The sequence below is a fragment of the Apus apus genome, chromosome 6, assembly GCF_020740795.1.
Source record: "Apus apus isolate bApuApu2 chromosome 6, bApuApu2.pri.cur, whole genome shotgun sequence".
Taxonomy (NCBI): domain Eukaryota; kingdom Metazoa; phylum Chordata; class Aves; order Apodiformes; family Apodidae; genus Apus; species Apus apus.
In genome coordinates, this window is record NC_067287.1 from 31,756,346 (window position 1) to 31,783,008 (window position 26,663).

General features: G+C 38.6%; 1 protein-coding gene across 8 annotated transcripts in view; it reads right to left on the minus strand.

Moving 5' to 3' along the window:
* The window catches only part of MYO1B (myosin IB), a 112,414-nt gene that overhangs the window by 15,433 nt on the left and 70,318 nt on the right, over positions 1–26,663 (minus strand). For 6 of the 8 annotated variants that reach the window (XM_051623215.1, XM_051623218.1, XM_051623216.1 and 3 more), the window contains 13 exons: positions 26,489–26,607; positions 25,640–25,726; positions 25,242–25,307; positions 13,132–13,236; positions 11,582–11,644; positions 10,733–10,933; positions 8,055–8,281; positions 7,616–7,816; positions 6,115–6,208; positions 5,536–5,685; positions 3,275–3,343; positions 1,555–1,641; positions 1,189–1,275 (listed from right to left, as the gene is read on the minus strand). In XM_051623215.1, coding sequence (XP_051479175.1) covers positions 1,189–1,275; positions 1,555–1,641; positions 3,275–3,343; positions 5,536–5,685; positions 6,115–6,208; positions 7,616–7,816; positions 8,055–8,281; positions 10,733–10,933; positions 11,582–11,644; positions 13,132–13,236; positions 25,242–25,307; positions 25,640–25,726; positions 26,489–26,607 — 1,556 coding nt within the window. The remainder of the gene's footprint in view (positions 1–1,188; positions 1,276–1,554; positions 1,642–3,274; positions 3,344–5,535; positions 5,686–6,114; positions 6,209–7,615; positions 7,817–8,054; positions 8,282–10,732; positions 10,934–11,581; positions 11,645–13,131; positions 13,237–25,241; positions 25,308–25,639; positions 25,727–26,488; positions 26,608–26,663) is intronic. The other 2 variants (XM_051623221.1, XM_051623219.1) reach the window with 1 other exon arrangement.

Genomic DNA, 26,663 nt, shown 5'->3' on the forward strand with positions numbered 1-26,663 from the left:
AGGAACTCTGGTTAAAAATAAAATCATCAATGTATTGCATTTAAACAAACACAGAGGACATGGTGTGACTGTCAAATTACTTAGCTACCTAAATATCAAACTAGAATTGAAAAGATGCAAAATCTCTCAAGTACACGGGGAATTCTGTCTGTTTGTTTAGATTCCCAGGGCTGTGCTTAATTAGAAATCTAATAGATTTATAACAAAACAGCAAAGGTCAAACTCAGCATTATATTCCAAATGTACTTTGAGCACGTTTCTCCATCTAGTTGGCAAGATGTTCTGATAATAACCCCCCCACACACCTCCAACCTGAATAACTGCAAGATGTTTTAAACAATGTATTTACTGAATGTGTGTTTCAACTAAGTTACGAATTTCTTAATTGAAACCAACATTTTTGAACTCTAGTGAACAGCATTTCAAATGTTCACATAACCCACAACTGCAGGCTGGGGATTAGCAAGACTCTTTCAGTGGGACTTTGCTTCTGAAAACAGACAGCTGATGCTAGAATTCCTGGGATTTTTCTAGGGCTCTAAGTTTAGAATTGCAAACTAACATAATTTTCTGCTAAAAGATCAGGTCATAAAACCATGCTTTACTTGTACTTACTGAAATTTTTTCACTGGTTCAAATCACAGCCAGATAATCAATTAAACCAATTAAAACTAAAATTTAGTAAAACTTAATAGTGTTGTTTTGAACTTGTAAACAGACATTGCCCAGGATGCAGAATACACAGCCTGGTGGAAATCTCAGTTGCATCACTCATACAGTGTCACTGAAAGCACTTGTTAGGGGGTGGGAAACACACCAAAAAACCCCAACCTCCTTTCCCCCTGCAACCCATGCTTTGCACATTTACATGTAGTTAAATGCATTTCCTAATTTGAGAATACTGGAGTCTAGTCATTTTTAATCTAGTCCAATGGCTTGTTAGTGCAAATCACTACTTGGCTGCCATGCAAAGAATTTCCTACTCTACAAAAAAAACTGTCATACAGAATGTTTTCAGGTTTATCAAGTGTGGCATGAATGGAAACGGGAGGAACCAATGATCATGCTCTATTATTTTAAAGTCAACTGTATTAGTCATTAATTCTCACTATTTACTACTGATTAAATGTTGATGTTGTTGGGTAATGAAGGGGAGGGGAGGGGGCATGTGATAGGTGCATGAAGTACCTTATATCCAAGCCAGTAAGCCCAAATAACAGCAATAGCATGTTTATTTCTAGCCTCCTCCTTCAGTCGTCTCAGTTCCCTTCGCGCCTGTGATGCATTTGAAAATGGGATATAGAAAAGCTTAGGAAAGAAAAGGTTACTGCAAGTTCCCAACAGTGCAAGAAAGAAAGAAAGAAACCACTCACTACAAACAGCAAATAAGAAAGCGTGTCCCAGCTTCCCAGACTGCACCAGCTAAAAAATGTTAGCAGCAAAGAGACATCTAAAAATCAGTAGTTTAAAGCCACTGAAAACATTCCCAGATAACTTTATCCTGAAGGGCCTCCTTCATTCTATGTAGAGACAATTGTATGCACATTTTCTTACCTGGGTACCATGCCAATAAGCTGCAATTATTGTGGCAGCCTCATTACAACGCTTCTGATGCTTCAGCTCCCGAAGAAGTTTCCGAGCCTGCAAACAGTTGAAAATATTTTATTCAAGTAAATAACTGTAACGTCTTAATTATTTTTAAAAGGAGGCTCTGCAAATTGTAAATCTAGGCAAGACCAAAACATAATGCCTCAAATCCCCAAGCAAATAAATTCATAAATGCTGCACAGCCTAACTTTCCCTGTTGCAGGGAGGATTCTGTGTACAAAGTGAGAGCCTGGCACTGGCAGATCAGGGGACTTTAGTTCCATGTTTAGTTTTCTCCCAGATTTGCTGCATCACCTGAGATATCTAAATGTCTGTTTGTACAATGGCAACAACACTTTTTCTCCACATAGTGTATGTTTTATGCATTTAGGCTGCACTAAAGACTAAATCACAAGTAGATTGTGTGGCTTTAGGCCACACTTCAGGCTGCTGTCATCCCAGGCTTTTATCTATGGTAGTGCTACTGCAAAGGAGCGTGTTCTCCAGTGACAAACAGAAAACCGTAACTCAGGATGAGAAGATGCTTTTACCCAGCACGTCAATGGTTAGGCCAAAAGGATATTTTTAACTCATTTAAACAGAATAATAAAGACAAAATAAATAAAATAATAAAAACACAAGAAAAACAGTAAAATCAACTTGCGTTAGCTTATTGCTGGCAAACTTTAAAACCCCGTAGGCAGGAGAGGGCTGCTTACACCTATAGATAGTAACTGCAGCCTCTTCCTTCCCTGTCTGACAGGAAGGGAACTGAGTCCAGAATTAAAGGCAGCTATCCCTTCCCTAAATACAGTCACATGTAGTGAGGAGGAGGGAGGTTAATAAGAAAGCAGAAGTGCCCGGGGACATTGATTCTGAAGCTGGACAGCAGTAGTTGCTTTAAGCACTGTGGCTGCTTTCATATGAGCTCTTAACCTAATTTTTACCTTTTATTACAGCATCACTCCTTAAGTCTCTACTATGGCTGCAGGATTACCCCTTCACAAAGCACACACCTCTCAGAGAAGCAGCAAATTGAGGCAGAGGACAAGCAAACAGAGACAAAGCACTCAACAGAAGCTGAGTGGAACATGCATTCCCCCCCTTTGCTTAGCACAGAGAGGAGGACTGAAAACTCAACCCAAGTAAAATACTGCCCATGTGACCCAGACTCTTCTTTTAAGCCTGCTTTCAATTTTCTTCATTCTTTGAGACTCCTATTATCTGTAAAATAACTGCAGCTTATTTCATCCAAATCAGTCCAACATGACAGTTTTCATAAGCCCAGGGGCTGAGTCCTGGACCACCCCACTCTGGAGCCACCAGGCTGCCTCGTTAGCATGTACCTATGTGTGCTCTGAACACCAGACTCACTAATTCACACTGCAGCCTGTGTAAAGAGGACACCTCTCTCCACATTCTCTGGCAGAAGACACCTCAAGGTTAACCCAGTAGTTAAGCATGGTCCCAGCCTTCCTCTTGCTCTGTCTGCAGAAATTTAGAGCCCAGGCTACAAATACATATCCCAAACTCACCTCTTCTATGGCAAACATCAGTGTTCAACAACAGCTACAGCTCAAGTGACAGATGGCATGAAAGTCAGGAGGCTCAGGGCACTTCAAATGTTTTCCTGACCTGCTCCTCACCTATGGCCATGCAGAGAGAGCTGCAGAAACAGGAAACTCACCTTCCACCCTCTGATGTAGGACTGCACTATAATAGCTGAACTCTTTATCTTCTGATACTTTTTTTGTTGCTGTATTGGAAAGAAATATGTGATGCTTAGAACAGAATATTGCAACTGTAAAATACAAGATAATACAAATTTCATTAATCACATTTGAAGATATTATTTAAGGATACAAGCACCGAATGCAGAAAGTGAACAAATTGTGACCAAGCAGATCAGAGTGTTGATTCTGTGTTTAAAGGGAAACAAAGCACATCAACAATGCTGCATGGACAATGTCACTCTGTTTATAGAAACACTAAGTTCATGGTCAGCAACACAAAAGTGACATGGATTAAATACTAACAGTAACAGCTTTGTTTGTCTTTCCCACCAACAGAGCAGCATGCAAATTATCACAAACGCTCAGGTTTGTTGGCTAAGCTTTTTACCAGCTTTTCATAAGACTTGTGCTGTTCCAATTACCTACAGTCCTTTTATAAAAACATATGCTGATGGTAACTTAGGGATACTAAGGATAATAAAAACCCATGGATTCTTGAATGACATGCTGGAGTATTATCCAAGTAGGCCAGTTTGAGCAATAAACTTCCTGGACAGCTAAGTGTTTTCCTTCTAAAAAGCTCAGCTCTCCAGTAAACTAGTAGTTAGTGTAACACTAAGTGAACAACAGTTGATAGACTTTACAACAAAGCTTCTAGACTTCACCCTCAGCCCACTCAGCTGCAGTGAACATCTCTTTGATGAAGCTAGAGAGAATCCCCTCTATGCTACACCAAGGTCATGCTCATACCATGACTGATGCCTGCCACGCCTTGTGAGGGAACAGGCAGACAAGTTACTGCAGCTCCTTTAGCCAAGCCTCCAGCACAAGCTGTTGTCAAAAAGCTTTGTTCATGGAAGGGACAGACATTCCTTATGAAACCTGCCAAATCACAGTGCCTAACAGTCATGTTGGGTTAGGAGAATGGTCCCCTCCATCTACATGAAGAGGGTGAGGAAACATCTCTAGCATCACCCGTAAGTAATTCTGAGGGTCTTGTTATAACTTCCTGCATTCAAAGACAATTGCTGCCATGGTTCACCAGTGAAACAATAAAGGTCTACAGTTAAGAAATAAACAGCAATGTAAACTTTGTCATGTATTTGTTTTCATTCCTTTATACTAAAAGTTGTGCCAATCTAGCCGTGGTAACTCCATTTATAATTCATCTAGATTCTATGAGATCATAATGAAGCCATATGGGCACAATGCAATTCTGTAATGATGCTGTTTCTAGTAACGCTGCATTCGAGCACAGAAGTTCAGAAAGGAAAGTTTTTTAGGGCATTTATTCATACTTTTCTCAAATTATCCATACTTCTCTCTAATTATCCAAGATAACTGAACCACACACTAATGACTTTCAAGATGATAAACAGAAGTGCTCATCAGCTGAAAAACAGTGATTGTCAATTCTGCAACTTGCCATTTAAGAAACATTTTCTTTCCATATCATATATTTTTTCAAGCTTCCTTATATGCATACAATAACAAACTGCAGCTCAGGTGTTTAAGAATTGCTTTAAAACAATAAAACTTTTTAAATAATATAAGTTAATGTCATTTACTAACTGATGGAAAGCCATGACAGAGTCATGTAACAGTAGTGTTTGGTTCATGGCACAGAAAACCCCATCTACAGACGTGAAGCTGTTTTAGAGCTGCATCAACAACAACTACTGAACTACAAGTCTTAGGAGCTATAATTAAAATAAATCCCTGGGATCCTCCCAATAAGCATTCTTGAGCCTCAAATGCAAAGGTTCCAAATAAGGCAAAAATACAAAAAGCCTTAGGAATGACTGAATTCCACAGAATTGCACGTGTACATTACCAAACATTTTTTTATGCGTTAACCATATGTTTTGAGAGCACTCTTAAGTGCTAGGCAGCACAGCATTTTAGCTGAATGAAAAAAGAGTCTTCCCAGCTGGGCCACAAAATCCTGCTCTCCCAGAGCTAAAGGGCTCTGGTGAGGTTTTTAATTATTTAAACACAGAGTAAATCCTTCACAGTGGTCTCTATAAACTCAATTTCCTTTTATTCACATATTTCATACTCAAAAACTAACAAAAAATTTAATTCTTTCAACACTTCTCCATACATATCAAGGAAAAGTATCATGAGGGTTATTTGCAATATCATACCAAGGTTATGTGCAAAACCAAATTAAGCAGTATAAAGAACCCCCCATTTAGTAAGGATATTATCTTACTGCATATCTCCTGTACCAGGAAGCAATCACAATCTGGCTTTTCTTCATTAACAAGAAGCGTGTGCGGCACTTCCAACCTCTATAAATCTTCTCAATCAGAGTAGCCAAGTCCTCCAGCCGCTGCTTTCTCAGATCTTCGAGTTTGAAGAGCTGGGTGTGGGGTAGTTTAGGGTTTTGACATTGGAAGAAAAACAGCAGGGGAGAAAAGACAAACAAATCCATAAGCACAGCTATGAAAGAGAAGTCTCCTCTTTATTCAGGCCCCCCTTCAGACACCTTTTGGTTCATTCACCTTCAGAGCTGTAGGCAGATACATGACAGGGTTTGTGGCAGATGAGTTGCCTCAAGTCAGTGCATGAAAGCTACATTCAATTTAGGCTGACAGATACTGCAGAGTCTTGATTCACATAAATGTTAATGGGTCTAAGTGCCTTTTTTAATGCTACATTCCAGTGCAATATATCAAAGCACTATATCTAGAAAAATCTGCAGTAACCAGCTAGTGAATTACACGGTTCCTATCAGGCTGCCCTCATGAGAGGTGACTTGATTTTGCAAGGGAAGACACTTGTCACTTACCGTTCTTGGGTTGCGGATGAATATCTTTGATCTACCAAATGAAAATTCTTCTTCAGGGATTTCCAATTCATTAAACAGTACCTCTACTCCAGCCCTAGTAAGAAGTAAATGAGCTTAACAAAAACGACTCCCAGCTCTAAGGCTTCATGGTTTAGATATTCACAGTTTAATTTATGGAAAGTATGTTAAAGCATATTTTAAATTCTTAAATAGTGCTTGACATAAGAAGACTGAAAAACCTAATTAATTTACTCACCGGTTATTTAGCTAAAGGCAAGAAAAATAACTGTAAGGATTCAGAATCATTTGATGGAAAAAGAGAAAATGCATGTAATTTCATCAGCAATGGCCTGTTTTCCCCTTTTATGTCTATAATATTTTCACTTAAAAAAAAAAAAAAAAGAAAGAAAAAAGGAAGGGCTCTCACACTAACATCAAAATGTGAAAGAAAGACTGGTGAGTGGGGCAAATGCTGAAGTTCCACAAACCACCAACTGCATTTTGTAAATGTCAGCAAAAAAAAAACAACAGAGGAATTGCACAGAACTTTGTGAGGATTATAACAATGCTATTGTTAACAATAATGCACTTCCATTGTTACCTTGGTAACCTTAAGATTTAAACTGCTCCTAAATACACTGATATATTATGAAATAAATTTAAATCATGCTAGTGGTGGCCACGTGTAAAAAGAATTGAGAAACTAATTTGTCTACCCAAGACATCATCTATAAAAACACACGTGAATACTATGCAATTTAAAACCATATATTTAATACAATTGATTTGCAAGAGGTATTATCTCATAGTTCTACAAAAATCATTATATCAGTTTTTTAATTTGAAAGAACAGATTACAATTGCATGACTGTCTTCAAAGAAATGAGTGTTCCTACACTTTGGAAGCTGGTTATTAAAGATAAGTGTTCTCCTGATGATTTCAGACCTCCTCCTCATTTTAATTCCACTCCATTCTCTCTTCCTCTCTCCCCTCCCCTCCCCTTTCTTCCAGGTCTAAATCAGTAAAGGCTCCAATATATTCTAAAACCAAAATGTTCTCCTTGCTCATATGCAACATTTTTTCCATTAGTAGATCAGTTAATCAACTCCTTCACCAAGGAAATGTAGTTTCTAGCCTCCTGAGCAGAATAGGTTGCACCTATTGGATGAATGAATTCATTGGATGAATGAATGCATCCAAAATTTGGAGTAAGATGCTAAGGAACAACATACAAGTAAAAGTTGTTTTAAATTTACTTGTAGAATACTTGAAAGTGCATTACATTAAAAACAAACCAAAAAAAGTCCCCCATAGCAAAAAAATAAACCACACAAAAACACAAACCAAACAAACCCACAAACCAACCAACCAACCAACAATACCCCCCCCAAAAAAAAAACACTCAAAACACAAAACCAAAAAAATAACAAGCAGGACATGTGTAAGACAGTAATTTCAATCTTTGACCCAGGATAGGTAAGAATGCTGATCTGTTCCTACCTGGCTGGCCCTCTCCAGTGGGGCCACGTCTGCTTACACAGCATTTTGTACCTTTCCAGGCAAGGCTCATACGCCTGCCTGAAAGCATAACCTGCCCTCCTGACCCGCACGTTCTCCAGAAGACCGAGGTAGCGGATCTGGTGGCACACCAGGGCATCATTGAAAATGTGTGCGGCCTTCTTGTCGTTTGGTTTGATGCACCTGGAGAGAGAAACAAACAGCCACATTTGTTTGCAGCACTGTGCATGTCTGCAACTATTACTGTGAGTTTCAACCACAGATTTCAATAGTTTATCCTCAGGTATCAAGATTTTTTTATATATATATATATATATATTTATTTTTTTATTTATTTATTTATTTATTTATTTATTTATTTATTTATTTTTTAACTTTGCCAAATAATAAGTTCACCAAAGCTTTGCACAGGGTAACTTACCTAATGTAGTTTGGATTTTTTGTCTGAAGGTTTTTCATCAGGGTAGCAACTGAGGCCTTGAACTGTGAACCTGCCGTTGGAGGTCTCTTCAGGTTGATCTTAGCAGGGTTACCTTCTGGGAACAATGCTTTGATAAGGGAGTGACTGGCCTTCCACATGGCCTGGGAGAGGTCACGGTACAGAAGATCATTGTTTTTGTCAACAAATCCTTCCACCTGGTACATAACCTGAACAATACAGAAGAGTCTCATCAGAGCATGTTTTGAACTAGACCAGTTCAAAACTGAACCAAGAAATTGATTTCTCCTTTCTCACTATCCAAAACAAATGAAAGACATTTCAGCTTTTCTTTTTAAGTTGACACTTGGAAGACGTTTTGTTGGAGAAAATTTCTGTGAATGTGCTTCCTGAGAAAGATGCCTTTTCTCACACTGCTAACTCTTCCTTGTGCTGATCGATTCTGGTTTCTGAAATGATAGCTCTGATACAGCACCACTTATCAATACTTCCAAACAATCCTTTTTTGGCTAACAAAAGGTTTTCTCCCTCTCCTTTGAATAACAACAGCAAAAATACCTTTTACCTTTGAAGTACTAATGCTTACGTTCTTTGCCTAACTAGAACAAGACATGAAATACCACTTCTCAGTCTCCCAGCAGCTAGCAGCTATCTGGGCAGTCTTCAGGGGACTGTCATTTTAAAGGACTTTTACCAGGAAAACAGGTCAATGACAACAAGCATAAACGCAAAGCTCTGACCTGCAGCTGGAGACGCAGAAGGCATTACCAGGGGAAGTTCATATAGATCTCAGATTGCTACTGTTTTTTTTTATTATTTTTGAGGGCAGGGAATTTAGTTTGATTAATTGTTACAAGTCATCTGGCAGATAATACAGATTCTTCAGCTTCATGATTTCTCAGTTCTGTGTAGACACATACTATGTACACAGATACTGAATAAAACTAATACTGGCATAGCCATATTTTACACAACAGCAAGTGACTGGAAACTCAGGTGGCATTTCATAGAATCATAGAATCATAGAATCTTAGGGGTTGGAAGGGACCTCAAAAGATCATCTAGTCCAACCCCCCCTGCTAGAGCAGGGTCACCTAGAGCACATCACACAAGAACGCATCCAGGTGGGTTTTGAATGTCTCCAGTGAAGGAGACTCCACAACCTCTCTGGGCAGCCTGTTCCAGTGCTCTGTCACTCTCACAGTAAAAAAATTTTTTCGTATATTCACCTTGAACCTCCTATGCTCCAATTTCCACCCATTACCCCTTGTCCTATCACTGGTCATCACTGAGAAAAGCCTAACTCCATCTCCCTGACACTCACCCCTTACGTATTTCCTTGGAATACACATTTCTGTTTCTGCCAGGAGGTGTGGCAAATGGCACCACTGAAAAAACCTGTTCATATGAACTCACTTATATTTCATAAAAGGAGAATCAAACTTTTGTTATCCTGTGACTAGATCAAAATGTTCTCAGCTGAGGATGGAAAAACATCATCCCAAAATAGAAGGAATTCACTGGGTAAGTGAATGCCAATAATAATCAAAGCCCCTCACTGCCTGCTAAGACTCAGGCTGTTTGCAGTCCTCAAAGCACTGGGGTATTTTCAATTCACTTCAAATTTAGACAACCAAAGAAATATCTAACTATTAATCCTGATAGATTAAATGCAGTTACAAAATATTAGCAAATATATAGCATTAAAGTTAATTAATGGCTCAAAGCCAGTAAAAGTATGATATTTTCAGCACTATTTTGAATGAGCAGATTATCAAGCTATTCAAAACTGTAAAATTGAGAAAATGTTAAAAACCAAGGAAATATTAAACAGTCCTAGCAAAAAAACCACTTTCCAAATAGTCATTATTCTATGAAACTAATAGTTTGGCAGATTCAAACATGAGGTATAGTTTAGACCCCTATGCTTAAAGTTTGGGGTTTTTTTAATATTTTGTCTCCTTTTTACAAATTTAATTATTATTTTCATTCATAAAAAGTCATACTGAATAATACACTGAAAACATTACAATAAATACATTAAAAAATCAGATTTGTATTTATTCACACTGCTTATGTTGAAAAAGGAAAATACATTTACAAGCCCACCTTTTTAAATGCACGAGCTGTCAAAATAAACTCAGATTCTTCAAATGTACAAAAACTCCACTTTCTCATCAACATGACTTCAGCTAGGTCAGTGACAAAGAACATGATTTCCAAATTATCTTGCCTTCAGATGTGTGTGATCTTTTGGTCACTCTAAACAACATGTTTATTTTCAGAGACTCAGGAGCACAAGCCGCTCACCACCACAGCACATGGGACATCATCCTCTGCTGCAAGGATTTCAACTAGAGCAGCATGGTCTCTGAATGCCTTCAAGCCCAAATCACAAATTTTAGGCTTAAGACAGAAAAGATCAAGCCAGGTCTGGATTTTTTGGCCAACTCTCGACTCAAGCAGTTCTCCTTCATTACTGTAACATCATTTAATGGATGAAGAGCCTCCCCAAACCCAGGCTCCACACACGTTCTAGGCAATTTAATTACATTCCAGTTAACTAAGATACTACTTTCAAATTTAATTCTACATGCTCACCAGCATTTTTTTTATTGAGTATTTCAACACCCTCCAAACACCACATGCTCCCCAGGTACCTTGCCAGCATAATGCTGAATCCTGAAGCAGCTGTGAGGCAAGGAGGTGTCGTTGAGGAACCGGGAACACTTGCTCATCCTGCTCTCAAAATGCTGGTGAGTGGCACAGACTTGGTTCAGTTTTTCTAAAAAGGTGTCATCAGTAACAGTTCCTGGTCTCAGGCATTCTTCATCTAGCATGGCCAGGATTCCAGTTTGGTTCTATAGTTTCAAGACAAGAGCTTTAGTGTTTGTGTCCATCAAGGCATAAAAAGGAGACCGCCCTCTCCTGTTCGACTTTCGATACCCGGACAGTCTTCAAGCCATCTCAAAGTCTGGCTCTTTTCCTAATCCCCATTTCCAACAGATTTTTAGTACCTGCATTTTTTAAAGGCTTCAGCTAAACTGAAAGTAGCCATTTTATGGGTAGAACCAGCATTCATTTTATGTTAATGGTTAAAAACTTTTCTTTTCCAATCCGTAAGGAATTTTCTCTTTCTTATTGCACTAAGTCCATAGGAAGTCCTCTTATTACTGTACCTAAAGCCCTCAGTAACAAGTCATTGAATCTTCTAGTTTCCATAAAAAATAAATGTAATTTATAATGTAGCATGTGGTATCTGCTTTTGAAAACAGCACTAAATATAAACATTTAAGGGTTGGTCAGCTTTTTGTTTCTGCATAGGTGCTGCTGAACATGGCTATGAATTTTTTTTTTAGTAAAATTAACTTTTACCAATCAAAATAAGATGACTAATACAATGAGTAGCTTGTTTTAGAAAATCAAAGTGAGGATGCATGCAGACTTTACAGCTGAATTCAATCCATGCATCAAAAATCATTCAGATAAGATTCTTGAATATAACTTACATTTTCTATTAGGTCACAAATAATAGCATTGTTGAAATACTCAATATGAGTCCATTCAATCCCCTATTAGGAAAAAAACAAACACAAAGTGTGAACAGGAAAACAATAAAGGGAGCTTTTCCTCTGGCCAATTTAATTACATTCCAGTTAGCTAAGATACTACTTTCAAATTTAATTCTTCATGCTCACCAGCATTTTATTTACTCGGACAGAAATGCAATCATCTACCACTAACATGATCTGTGCAGGACAACTGTCCTTGGGTGGCTGCCAGACCTTCTCTCTCCATTCCTCTCCCCACCCGTGTCAGCTTCCCATGCACTCCCCTGGCGCCCGGCCCGGCCCCCTGCTGCCCACGCTCCTCGGGAAACAAGCCCATTTCACTGCAAAGCATCTGAGATCAACATATCTAAGCTCTTAGTTGGCTTTTTTTAATGGGAGAAAGAAAGAGGGCTAAATTTAGATGAGACTGGAGTTTGGCTGTTGTTCAGATATTCCTAATATCCTAGTTCATTTTTTGGTTTGTTGGGTTGGTTTTTTTTGAGTATCAGCAATAAAATTTCCAGGACGAGATGCCAGTGCATCAGGAGGTAACACTGGTAGGAGAAAGGACTGGGGAAAAAAAAAAAAAAAAAAAAATTAACTTAATTCTTAATTTGCATCTGCAGTACATCTTAAAGCTTAGTTTTTTCAGGGTGTTTGAAATATTGTTGAGGAAGCCAACTGCAGTAATGATGCTTTAGATGTTTCACTGCCGAATGCAAAAAGAAAAAAGACATTCCCAAACTTTGATTATCGCCAGGATTATAAGGCAGGAACTTTATTCCATTTTTAAAAATGTTTACCCAGCAAAATCGTATCATCCAATTTGAGCACAGACAGCATTTGCCAGTCTCTACAGCTGTGAGCTGGTATTTTCTCCAAGCTCTGTACATCATGGGCAGTACTGCTAAACCTATTAAAACCTTAACTCAGCGTACCCCTGCAGTAACATCAAACATTAGAGTTAGGGCTCCAAAGCACATCTTTACATTTATTGTTAAGCTTACACAGTTCCTTCAATACTTAACTGAAATAAAACTAGAAAACCTATGTGCAGTTTCTTTCCTCTTGTATTCTATTGTTTCACCCACCCTATTCCTTTTTGAAACAGGATCAGCTGCAGCCACTGTTGGGGTGTATCCCAGACACCACTGTGTAATCCAAAACACAGGCTGCAGGGTAATGGCACTAATACCAAAAAGCAGCATTAGTCTTCTAATAAATTAATTAACCTTTGCTCAGAACTGCCAGTCATTGTTTCCAACTAATAACACAGTTGGGTCTGGTTTATACCTGGAGAACTCATAATGTGAAGCAAAACCAAACCCAACTCTTTATGCTTAACGTAATTACCACACGGTCCTCCTACACAAACATGCTCCTTGCCAGGCCTGTGGTGAAAAGTGACTCTGTTCCCTGAAGAGAGGGTCCAGCATGCATACCTGTGAATCATCATTACAGGGACAACGGGAAGAGGAGAGAATGAGGAAAGATCCATTAAGTATTACCTCTCGGATGTATTCCTCCTGCTCTTCTTTGAGGGTAAGTTCAATGAAGATCTGCTGCAACTTCTCATTACAGTAGTTGATAATGAATTGCTCAAAGCTGTTGTCCTGTCAGATAAAACATGTTAGCATTTCTTGTTGTGTAAACACCTGGAACTCAGCTGGAGTAAGTTACTGCAGCAGCTGCAAGTCAACAAGCTGCTTTATTAACTACTCCTTCCAGCTTTGCCATGTGATGGTTTGAGTGGTATTTTATTGAGAGTGAGATTAGTTTGGAAATTTTAGACCAAATCCTTCCCTGAAGCTTTCTCAATCGGGAGGGACAAAAACTGTAGGTTATACTCATGATGCCTCTCTATCAATGCCTTGGGACAAGTCATAAGGAGGTCTAGGGTGTGAGGGAATAAACAACAAAAGCTTTGCCTGCACTAATCTGATCTGTCCCTGTAAGGAAAATGTAGGTTCTGATAAATAAAATCATGAAGGTAGCATTAGCTGTTTTCCAACCAGGATCGCTTGGAAGCCAATAAAGCATCCTACAGACCAAAGCCCAAGCTGCTATTCTGGTTGCAGCAGAGCCTGAGTTAGGAGATTACTGACTCCAGAGGTCAACCCACCTCCTCCCTGCCAATAAATTGCTCATGTAATTGGCCCCTGAAATGATAGGAATTAAAATAACTTTATCAACCAACAATCCTTTGAAGGGCTAACTCATACAAAACTGGGTTAGGGAGCAAGCACATGTGTGACCCTTTGCAAAGGGCCAGGGAAGCAGAGCAGAGGGTAGGAGGAGGTGGGGGGGGGGGGGGGGGGGGGGGGGGTGGCAGTGGGGACACAGCTCAGCACCTGCATCAGGAGCAGGTCTGGGACATGGCAGCACCAGGCTTCCCTGAGGACACACATCAGCATGGGAAACGCTGGCTGCTGCTAGCTGGAAATAGCATAGGTAAAGCCTTGGCACTTGCACCTACTGCAGTTCCACTGCTAACATCCCCCAGGGCCGGGACTGCAGCAGGGAAGCTGTGATTCACCATTTCACTCCATCCTCTGAAATGCGTGCTGTTTGCAGGCCAGGAGGCTATTCTGAGGCTATTCTCTGTCACCTGAGATAGGCTGTTCTGAGGAGTGTTTTAAAAAGCCCCTCTCAAAATAAAAGGGAACAGCAGATTTATTTTTTTCCAGTGCTTGAAAGAATCATGAATAATAATTCCATATTGCAGAAATAACAGCAATCAGGAATAATTTCTGGTATCTGCTGCTGGTCTTCTCAGCTCTGTGGTTGTGGGGTTCCCTTCCTCTTGCCCTTTTTCCCCTCCCTTTGTTTAATTACTAGTCATCAGAGAATAAACCACCTTTTGCACTATCAAATAAGTCTGCTATACAACACCTGCTGAAGCTCAAATAGTGGTGACAGAATTTTTATGTCTGAGGGCAACTGCAGTCATTTAAAAGTTTAAATTAATGATCTGGTTGCTAAATGGGATTAAGAACACACAAGCAGATTAGAAAATATTGAGGCAGAGATTACTTTTATAATTTTAGTTTTAGGTAAAGCAAAATCCCAGCTGATCACCAAACTTCCTAAGCCACATCAAACTTTGCCCCTCACACCAACTGCAATTATCAATCAGATTGCAAAACTTGCACAGCTCTAGATGAGAAAGTTAAAATTTGGCATGCATCAAAATCAGCACTGCAAACAAGTCATACTTACTGCGTTCTGTTGCAAAAAGAAATTACAGAAACTGCAGTCAGTACTTACACACTTCCATAGCAACACAAATATATATACTAGCATTGATTCAGTGTACCAAGTAGATCAGTCTATCAGACTCATATCTGTATGTCACTGAAAATGTGAAGTACTACATAAATATTATATATTCTTTGTAGATGAGTGTATCTTTAGGTACTATCCAAAGACTATCAAATAAACCAAGGGATTGAGGCACATCAGTATAACACAGAACTGCATTCTTGCACTGTCACATCTCTAAATCCATGCCACATACGCAACCTTCCATAGACAAGTATCAGTAATGGGAGAGAAGAATGGGGAAGGAAATAGAACACTGGAGGAATGACGCGTTAATGTTTATTTGACACATTCATATAATATCATCACTTCAGATATATTGACTTGTATATTGATATATATATATATATATAAAAGGACTCCAACTGACACATCACCTTGGCAAAGAGGAAGGGCAAAATACACTCTGCATCCTCCTGCCAGGCACGTGCCACCCACCACAGAAAGATGGTTTCTCCAGAAGTCCATGTTATTCCAGTTACAAGGACTGCAGGACTTTTTGCTCACATATTATACAGAGTCTTCAGCTTCAAAAGAGGGTGGAAACTGAACTGCAGATCTAGCTAAACCATCTAACTAAAAGATCATTAAAAATATATTATCGTAATTACTAGATGCTTTCCTGATTTGCTGGGTATCTATCTGTCTTACTTATGGTTTGCCAAAGAAAGGCAAACCAAAATCCACAGAGTTCTTCACAAATCACTCACTTAGAGCTCTGAAATTCTGACATTGCCAAGCAACTGAAAATGGCTATTCCAGGAAAAAAGTCATTAAAGAGCAGTGGCAATTTTGTTCTTTATGTGTGATGCAGAACAAAAGGCTAGCAGTTAATTACAGCAAAGAAAATAAGGAGAAATGTTTGGAATTACTGACAATCTCAAAACACTTAATTCTTAACAGACCAGAAGACATTCAGTAAATTAAATACACTTCAGAAAGCAGTATTTGCTTTTACAGGTTTTAAGAAGCACTGTAGGAAAAAAAACAAACCCAAAACAGAGTATTTATCTCTGAGCAAATCTGAGTAAGGCAACAGAGACTGTGAATTTATTCTCCCTTATTGTATATCCAAAATATGTAATTTTGTGAGGGCTTCACCAAGCATAGACAAATTGTCCCCCAAGATTTTAATGGAGGCTCCTAGAAACTATGTATGACAGAACTAAAGGGGATCTAAAGGACTTTTGACATTTATTTAATTTTTTTAGAAGCCAGTAGAGAACAGTTAATACCAATGATAGCAAATCCCTAAATCCATTCAGGAGAGTCAGGCTGGAAGAACCCAGCCATCAAGAGCCTGTACTTACTTGCTCCTTATGCTGACCATTCGCATGAAGTGAGAGAAAGAGTTTTGACCAACACAGCAGCAGCACAGTCAGACCCAACATTTCAGGAAGAGTTAGCAAAATCAAATATTCTTAGGAAAAAAAATATTTAAGACCAGCACTTCTCAAAGTGTCAGCTTCTCTTCCAGGCTGTAATTCTACTACTTTAGTGTCCAGACCATCACTTCAATGCCTGCATTTTTATAGAATCATTTCAAACTATCCCTTTGAAATCACTGTGGAATAGAAAATAAAACTTTTGTGGAAGAAAAAACACTCGGTCTCTCAAAATAAATTAACAGTGCTGGGAAACAGAATGTCACCTGAGATGGGCTTAATGTCATGCCAATTCTATAGATACAGATCAACCAACCATCCTCAGCTTCTCCTCTTAATCTTTTACCAGTTGCAACAATACATTTAGACAAGTAGAAAAATTCACTGACAAAAATCAAAGTCTACTTCACCATGGTTTTCATTTCACAAATAATGTTGCCTTGCTCTGACAGTTCTGCTCTTTATCAGCCTTCAAACTACTGGGCATCAGGGTTGCATTTCATGAATAGAAAGGTTTTGAACTCCAAAAAATTTTACTCAGTGTAAAATCATAATGCTTATATAAACAAGCAGATCGTGATGTTTTACACACTGAGGATGTTAGAGTCAACCATGAAAAGTTCTAGTTTTGAACCACTGCTATTAAACTAATTATATACAGGTCCTTGAAAGTCTAAGGAAATTTTTTTTTGTTCTTTAATATTTTACTTAATTTCCTCTTTGAAAGATTCCAGTCATGTGTCTCATGGAATCATCTGAAAAAACATATATAGAATCACAGAATCGTTCAGGTTGGAAAAGACCTTTAAGATCATTGAGCCCAACTGTTAACCCAGCACTGCCAAGGCCACCACTAAACCATGCCCCTCAGCACCACATCTACACAGCTTTTAAACCCCTCTAGGGATGGGGACTCCACCACTGCCCTGGGCAGCCTGTTCCAGTGCCTGACAACCCTTTCGGTGAAGAATTTTTTCCCAATATCCAACCTAAACCTCCCCTGGCACAACTTGAGGCCATTTCCTTTCATTCTATCACCCGCTACTTGGGAGGAGAGACCAACCCTCCCCTGGCTACAAGCTCCAGATTGGGGGGAAAAAAAAAAAAAGGCTCAAAGTCTCTTACTGGTCTCAGGCACCAATGTAGAAATGTCTCAATATACTGATGCCGTGTGTCATTTTTTGCATTAGATTTACAAATACAAAATATCTAAACCCAGGCATTTTCCCAAGAAACCCAGATATCTTCTAAAGTTCCCTCCCCACAGAGCATTCAAATTATCTTTTCAGTACTCAGTTTCCAGTGATTTCTAGAGACACTGAGGCAACTAAAATAGCTACTTAAAAGTAAAACTGTGTACTTTTCCATATTAGTAGGTAGGAATAAATTATTACTTTCCACCCGCCTATTAAAGTCCAAATTTAAGTGTTCCAATTTCTTGAGTTCTTTTCACTTCACTGTTTTCCCCAAATTAAGCAGATTTTGTTGATTCAAATTGACAGACTCTCTACCATTAGTGTCACACCAATACAAGGTGTTTCTCAGTATTTCCTCTTCCTTCTTTATCTTTCATAACACCAGTTGTTTTTGAGAGCCAATTGAAAAAAATATACATATTTCTCAATCTACAACCACACATACAAAAAAGGTGTTCAGCAACACCTTCTCAAATACCTTCTATGAACACACACAACAAAAAAAATACATGAGGAATATTTAAGGGAAAAGCCTAATTTAAAACAACCCCCAAATATTTCAAGTTGTGAGACAGTTGAAATAAACAGAATTAATGGCACTAAAATGAACTTTTTTGTCAATATGGGGAGGTACAGGCAGAGAGAGACTAATGCTTTTGAAGCTCTAACACATACAGCCCTGGAGAGGAACTTTTTCCAACAACAATGCAGCCCCAGGCATCAGAAGACTCTGACCTCTTCCCAATATAGGCAGGAGATTACAAGTAGATCCACCAGGCCCCTAGATTACTACTAAGGCTCCTAGACAAAAAGTGCCAGATGGTAAAAGTAATGATTATAAAAGACCAACATACTTGTTTCACTGAGATGAATGGTGGAATGAATGGTGAAACCAACCAGCAAATTTAATTTATATCCTACTGTGGTGTCTGGGGAGAGTGATTTTTATGTACAACCACAAAAGCATCTGAGTTTATGAGATTAAACTAAGAAATATAAATGCTAGGAAATTAAAATCAGCAAAGTGAGGAAAGTGCATATAAAAAAAATGAAAATATGCTGTTTTTATCTTAGAAAGTAATTGGCTACATGTGACCTAATTACAACCATTTTTTTAAAAAAAATTGCTAAGTTAGTAAAGATATGTTACCAATATTTATATTTTACTTTTTTTTACATATATTAACATTTGAATAATCAAACTTACTCAAAAAATAATTTGTGTAAACTAGAATAAGCTCTGTGCTTTTATGTAAGTACCTCTACAGGCAAAAACCCAAGAAGCCTATAATTTCATGATAAATATTCCACATATATGTAACCAAACTGCTTTTCAGTGTATCTAACAGAAGCAAGAAAGATATATGATGAATTTTCAGGGAATATCCATATTCTATATTTGCATAGCACAACCAGCTGCAGTCCTTATTGATGCTAGTGGCAGTTGTAGAGGCTGCAGGCACCTTGAAACCTATCTTGCTTTCAGCTCTGGTGTCCAGACACACAGGTGTAAAGCAAATTTAGAGTTAAAAGGGCACCACAGTGAATCCAGTGCACACAATGAATGCATGATCTACAGGGAAACCTGGGTACAATCCCTTCAACAAACTCAACCTGACAAATTACAGTCCTGAAACATCAGGAATTACAAAAAGCAAGAACCTGCTATATAATCATATCCATTCCTCTACTGAGACAGAATAGCTGCTGTAGGGTAAAACGTTATTCTCACAACCTGAAGCAGAGCATTTGTGTGGATTTGCTCCAGCATTTCAAATATTTCCTCTGATGAAAACAGCCAGCCCATGCGATTCACTTCAGAAACCTGCATTTTGCACAATAAACCTCTCTAAATACTTAAATTATAATGTGATTTATTAAATGGTGATTAACTTCCTGGGATGCACCCCTGTTCCTGAGCATTCTAGCACTTACAGAAAACATTGCTGTAACTGCATTTTAAAATCTCCATAGGATTCGGACCTAGCAGTCCAACCAAGGTTCCCTCTCTGTAAAGCTCCCCTCTTTCATAACTCTTGCTAGCAAATGTAGTTAATCAATTATAGATTAAAAACACAGCCCTTCTCTTTCACACTAGACTGGGCTATGCCCTGTGGAATCAGATTGCACTGCCACTTGCCAGTATTTGATATGCTGATGGGCACCAGAAAAGGGGTGAACAATTTTGAAAAGGAAATCTGTTGCATGATAGAGTGCCTAGAAAAGGTGTCTAGAAATTACAGTCTGGACATTAAGGCAACTACCAGGACAATAGATATCCATGGCTAAGTTAAAGTTCAGACATGAATGAAGAAAGGGTCTCCAGAGCCTAAAAAGAGGAAGATAATAGAAGATCCTGATAAGCTAATTTGCTCCATGTGCTTTTTTTTTCATCTTATAAGTCATCTTTCTAGTAACTAACTAGACCATTTTCCAGTAAAATCATCCTTGGGTGGCAAGGAGAGGGGAAGTCTCTGGGCCAGCAGCAAACTCACAGAGCTAGCTTGGTCTGCAAAAGTAATTTCCTTCATGTGATGAACAGGACAGAACAAGGCAAAGCAGCTGCACTAAGCTGCAGCATATGTTTATGGTAAAAGGGTACATACCTCTCAACATCTCAGAAAGGTATTTTCAATGTTTACTCCTGCCTAATTTGGGTACTTCTCTCCAGAAACAGGTAACTATGAACATGTTAATATAATTAAACTGTACTCTTAATATTTCTAACAGATTCCCTCTCAAAATACATTGGCATTTTATCAACGTTCAGATGACAGTTTAGCTATACATGCGATATGAACAAACTTCTTTCAATCACCACAAGGGGCTTCTACACACAAGAAACAGCTTAATAAAGAGAAGCACTGGCAAAGTGCATCACCAACTGTGAGAAATGGACATGGTTTTATGGCTGGGAGGCCAGCTTGCCTCCGTTGTTGGTGGTATTTTTATTTACTGACAGGTTTTACACAGAATGTGATAGATGCTGCCACATCTTTGCATGTTCTTGTGTACCTGGAGCAGGAGTTAGTTGGCAAGATGCTGTCCCAAAGACAAGGCATTCTCACATCACCTCAGGTGAACCCTCAGCAGATGTTAAGAGAGGAATGGAAACAGCCCCTCTCTTTCTGCAGCCTTTACTTTTGCAGCTGTATCCCCAGCACACCCCCAGCTTCTTGTCAGGCTAAAAATACATGGAACAAACTTCTCCAGCAAGGGATTGAGCAGAAAGCATTTGTACTCTCAAACTGTCTTCTCAGGGCCTGGCAAGTCTCAAGAATAAGCCTTGACAGTCTAAACTTTCATAAAACCGCACTCCAAACCATGAGCTTCATTGTATGGACTAGCTACAAAGCAGCACCCGAAAATTCAGAATGAAGCCTTTAAGCCAGCTAACACAGACATTTTTATCTCTGAAGGCTAGGCAGGATGTAATATTCACACTTGCTGTGCGACATGCAGTTTTACATACCCTTGCCCTCATCTACACGGGAAATGTACATGACAGAAAATTAAATGTTCAACCTGAACAGAAAGAGTCTTCTGATCATCTCTGTTGAAACCTGCCAGGCCTTTAATCATCTGCCTTCTACAGCCTTCATTTCTTTTCCATAAACCCCACCCCTTCCACAGACCTACCCCAACATTTTACAGAGATGCAGAAACCACTTCTGCCCAAAAATACAGAATTGAACAGGGAATCAAACAGGACCGGCCCTAAACCTACTCCAGGAAGTCTGCAAGTGAGTTGGTTCTGAAACTCCCAGAGCCACTGACAATCATCCCTACCCCAAGCTAGACTGCAGAGTGACCATGCATGCAGGTGCTCAAAAATGTAGATAAACCTACTCAGAGCAATTGGTGTCTGGCTTCAATCATTGCTCAAACTCCAGGAGCGTTACACAACCAGCTTGGTCCCGCACCCTAATCCTAGTCCCCAAATCCTTGCCTGTAGACAATCCACCCAAAATCTCAGCATTTCACTTTCAGAACATTCAGTCCCAGCATACAGTTTACCACAAAGGGCATGGAAGGATTCAAAAATATACACAGCTTTACAGCACCTATTTTGTGCATTGTTCAGCCAAGCTTGCTGTTGACACCAGCCCAAAGCCACAGAGGCTGAGGATTACTGATAGATTTAAATCCCTAATCTGAATTTTTGGACAGCTAAATCCTTACATCTGCTTGGGTAGCTTTTGGGTTTGTCTGAAAAACTGAGTTTGTGCTTGAGAAAAAGACTAGGAGAAATCAAATCTCAAAGAGTATATGTCAGCATTATCAATGTGCCACTTTCTTTCCTTTGTAAAGTTTCAGGAAACCTCCAGTTTATTTGTAAATGGATTTCATTTTAAATTACAGAAAATTGTAGCTATTACAGTGGACAGTAAATAAAGTAATCCTTCAAAAGAGATTTAAAAAATGTCAATTATGTAAGCTTCAATTTGCATACAATAGAACAAGACTACTATTGTCATTAGAAGGTGAAGTGTAGGATCTTTCAGAATGGTACATCTGGATTTCTTTACTCTTCTTATAGGAGGACTTGTAGGATGATCCAAGGAATCATCCTAAACAGGAATAAGGCCTGAGAAATCTTGTCTGCACTACCCATTATGAAACAAAATAAAACCCTGGAAAATCTGTAGCAAAGTAATGTTTATGCAGTGGGAGCAGACTAGTCCATAATGTATTCCTATAACTTTTAACTGAGAACCTCAGGACGAAACATGGAAACTGGAATATTCTTTCAGTGATCCTGAAGGGTAATTGGAATATTAATGGGGGGGATGGTGGGGGGGAAAGGCAAGCAAACCAACAAACAAACAAATTCACAAACAAAACACCCTTCAATAAACATGTCTTGCAACTCAACTCAATGTTACTAAGTTTCATGTGTAAATATTTAGCATATATAAAAAATTCCTATTCCACCTACTATGTTTTTTTATATGTTCTGTCTCCAAGGTACAAGGACACTTCAGGTCAAAGAGTATGTACTAGTGATAAACCTATCTGCTTCCTGAGTTGAAATGTGATTAAAGTAGGTTGTTTTACCTTCAGCATAACAAATAGCTTACAAGTCTTAAATACACAAGTTCACAGATAAAGAAGTCTTTCATTGACATTTTTACCAAAAAACATTCTTTGTAGAGATCATGTTAGTTCTAACCTTCAAGAACAGACATGAAAATCAAAATCTGACTTAAGAATTAGGTTCAAAAGGGAACTGTAGATTTTTAGTCAGAGTAATGTATAATTAGATGGCTATCCTTACTGCCTCTAGCCACATCCTAGCAAGTATTTTGAATGTTTAGCCATTGTGTTTACAAATGTATCATACAGCAAAACACCCCTAATTTCACTGCAATTTTAATGCTATAAATCTTAAGACATTATTGACTTTTCTTTGAGTTAGGGTACTGTACAGTTCTAACATTTCATTAATTCATTGATTGGTTTAATAGAATTACCTTCACACAATTTTCTGAGACATGGTTACTTAAATTCTCAACAATATTTGGGTTTTGTAAGCATTTTCTGAAGAACTTGAATAATTTTTCTGAGACTCAATCTTTCGTTACAAAACTTGACACCAAAATATTTAGCAGGCATCCTCTTCATTGACCCTACTAGCTCATTCAAGCAACCACAAGTCCAGCTACATTTTGCCTGTGCAGTGCTCATTACAGAATTGTTTTGCTCAATTTAGGGATTATAACAAAACATCATTTTTTGTTCCAACTAGGGCTGCATAGAAAATTAATTCCATTTTGCCTTGAAAGAAGATTTTCGCTTTTGATTCAACTGAGAATAAGTCAGCAGTTTCTGATTATAGAATTAACCTGTCTGGAAACACAGGGATGACTAAGTGGGCAGTACTGGAAATAAAGCTGATTCAGAAGTTTCTAATGGATTGTTTTCCTATCATTCATCCTCTGAATTACAGTCCTGCCACAGAATCCCAATACTAGTAACTGTACCTCCAAAAAGCTAAATCAATCAAGTTTCTCTTTCAAATACCTTTAAATGAAAATATGGTGTAGTACAAGCCATGTATGTTTCTGGCATACTACTTGAATCCCATATTGAGTATTGAGAAATAATTCAATTAATAGTCCATTAATTATTCTAAAATAATTCCTCTATTTCTGTAATGCTGAACCAAGCTGCTTGGCTACTGCTCTCACCCTAGGTCTTAGCTCCCAAAAGGAAATGTCTCTTTTTGTATGAATGTACCAGTGATTTTGATCCTCAATTCAGAAGGCAAACCTTTCCCACCTTTTCCAGAAGAAGGAATATTCAGCGCTTAAAGGAGTGAACAATAACTACCCGTATTATTTGAAAGCTGTTGAGTTTGTAGCAATCAAGAAAGATATATTTTAATTCAATATATAAAGTAAAAAGAGCCTTGTTGTTTTTTTTTTTGTTCTGCAAAACCCCATCTCCTGTACTCACTCACTTAAAACCTTCTGAAAAGTTGAACTCTTACATGAAAAGAAAATAACATGCAAGAAACAGCCTTGCTTCTACAACACCATCCCATAAACACAATTACTCAGTTGGCTCACATGCTAGTGGCAAGGTTCTGCCATCTCATCCTACATGTTTATCCTTAAACATAAAAGAAAGAGCTAGTGAAAACAGGAGCCTGAAGCTGCCAGCAGTACCATTCTAGTGCCCAACTTCCTAAGGGAGATCCAGCCCCAAAACAGATCTGCACCGAGATCTCCATTCAGCCACCTGACTGCTTGTAACGTATTTTCATAAATACGCTCTTGTTTAATGCAAACAATCCAACCTAGCTTAGCAAACCCTTGAAGCAAGTATCAGCTTTGTTTTTCCTCTTCATAGGGGTATTTTGATTTGCACATACTTTCATGTTTTGCTTCTGAAATAAAACTTACACCACCCTCCCACATATAATTGCTCTTGTCCAGATTATTCCTTTCCTCTACACAGTTTGAAACATGCTCCCTGGATTTTCAAGAAGGATGTAGGCAAGTGGGTCAGGATTGCAAGCTTTGTACTGATTTTTCTCCCCAGTTGAGTTTCTACTTTAAACAGTTTCCAACTGAGACCTATAAATCTCTTAAAATAAACAGAGTAAGATTTATGAAATCTGGTTCTCTGTGGTGTTCTCTAACCCAATTAAAAATTCCTCATTGATTTTGTTTCTGAATACCACCAATCTAAAAATACTGTAATAAACAAACAGCAGTGAGCCACAGATTGTTAGCTAGGAATCAGTACAGAAGATTTATCTAAGCGAACCAATATGAAATGGAATATAATTTCTTGTTTAATTTTGAGAGGAAAAATGTATAGGTTTTGTCGTGTTTTTTAAAGGGATAAAAAGCTTGTTCAAAGGCACCCACAAAATGACTCAGGGCAGAACTGACACTGTCAGAGTTTCTCTTATGCTCAGAATCTATGTCACAAGAAAATGTATTTAGTTTACTCATTAAAAGTATTTATTTACCTATGCCATAAAAACACAAGTTGGGCTTTCGTAAATTTTTGTTTCATTTTCACAGACATTTCCAGACACGCTAAGACATCTCTCTTTGGTTTACTTTTTTGGTGTTGTTTTTTTTCCAGGAATGACACAACAGATTCAAATTACATGTATGCTGATGACACATTTCATGAACTACTCTATTAAACTTTAATAACAGCTCTCACAGTAAATGTTTCCCATTATAAAGGTCTTACCTCAAAAATTTCAAAGCCGTAGATGTCCAGCACCCCCATTACCTTCTTTCTCACTTTTGTTTGTGCCTTTAAAAAAAAAATAAATTTTGAGTCAGTCATCTCTACATTTTAATACTTGAGAATCAAGAAAAACAATGTATTTCCTAAGTAGGCTGTCAAATTCTGCAAACTAAAATATTAAGTGTTTCCCAAAATACACTCAACAACACTATTTTCATAAGCTTAAAAACAGAGCAGCAGCAGCAATTTGTTGAGCTGTGATACAGTTATTCACCTGTATCATGTGTAACACTGTGCAACCATGAAAAATGAAATTGGCAAATTAAGTTTTACTGTCCCTTTTAATTTAAAGGATTTCTATTGATTTATTTTTTTTTATAGGCACAAAACAACAATACCTTAATGCTCTCATTGATTCTGGTAACAAGCCAAGAAAACAGTCGACTGTACAAATTCTTTGCCAGAGCATCACGGGCGTAATAAGCCTAAGAAAAACAAACAAAAAAACAAGAAAGAAGGAAAACATTACAAATGCTGGGCTAATCCTAAACTTTTTATGCTACTGTCATACTTTAAAGGTCCTATGATAGGGTGAGGCTGGCTGAGGCAGCAGTGCCTCTGTCTAAGCAGGCACCAGAGCTGGACCAGGGGTGACAGGGCACTGCGGCAGCACAGGCGGCTTTGCAGGGCACCCTCTGCCTTCCTGGCTGCAACAGCAGCCACCATCAGGGCACTCCCTTCCAGCTCATCCAGGTATCCTCTAAAGACTCACATCCTCCCTTCTGAGCCTCAGCAAAGAGACCTGAGCAGCTGCGGGTAGGGGAAAGACACTCCTGCTAGCATGAACAGATGAGACACAGGTGGCAACCACGCTGGCTCTGCAGCACCACAGAAAGATAAACTGGCAGCACAAGTTTTTCAGCAGCCTGGGCACAGAGTTCACATGAAATCACCCCAGTTGCTATAAGGGAGAACAGCTTGCCATGATAATGTCAGTATGTGTTTTGTTTCATTTTTTCAACATTTCCCTATCCCTCATCTTTTGAGGCAATTCACAGATAGAAACAAAACATCCACTATATTTGGACACTTGGAACATGCGGAAGAAACAACAAGCTTAGGCTAGTGCCACGTTTTAGCCAGTACAGCCTATTGTAGCTTTTATTTGTGCAGTTATGGTTTAGTCATATAGAATAAATTGCCACTTTAAAAGATTATTCTCCTTCAAAATCATGAGCTGTTTTTACCTGAGCCACGTTTAGTGTTGTTGAAACTTTCTCTTGCTTGGCTTCAACTGTCCGGAAGCTGAAAGCTCTTTCCAATACGGACTGGTCTATACCTGTCAACTCACAGATTTCCTTGAGCTCTAGCATGAAAAAGGACAGTGTAAATCTAATTAATACTTTTGTACCTTTGCTTTTT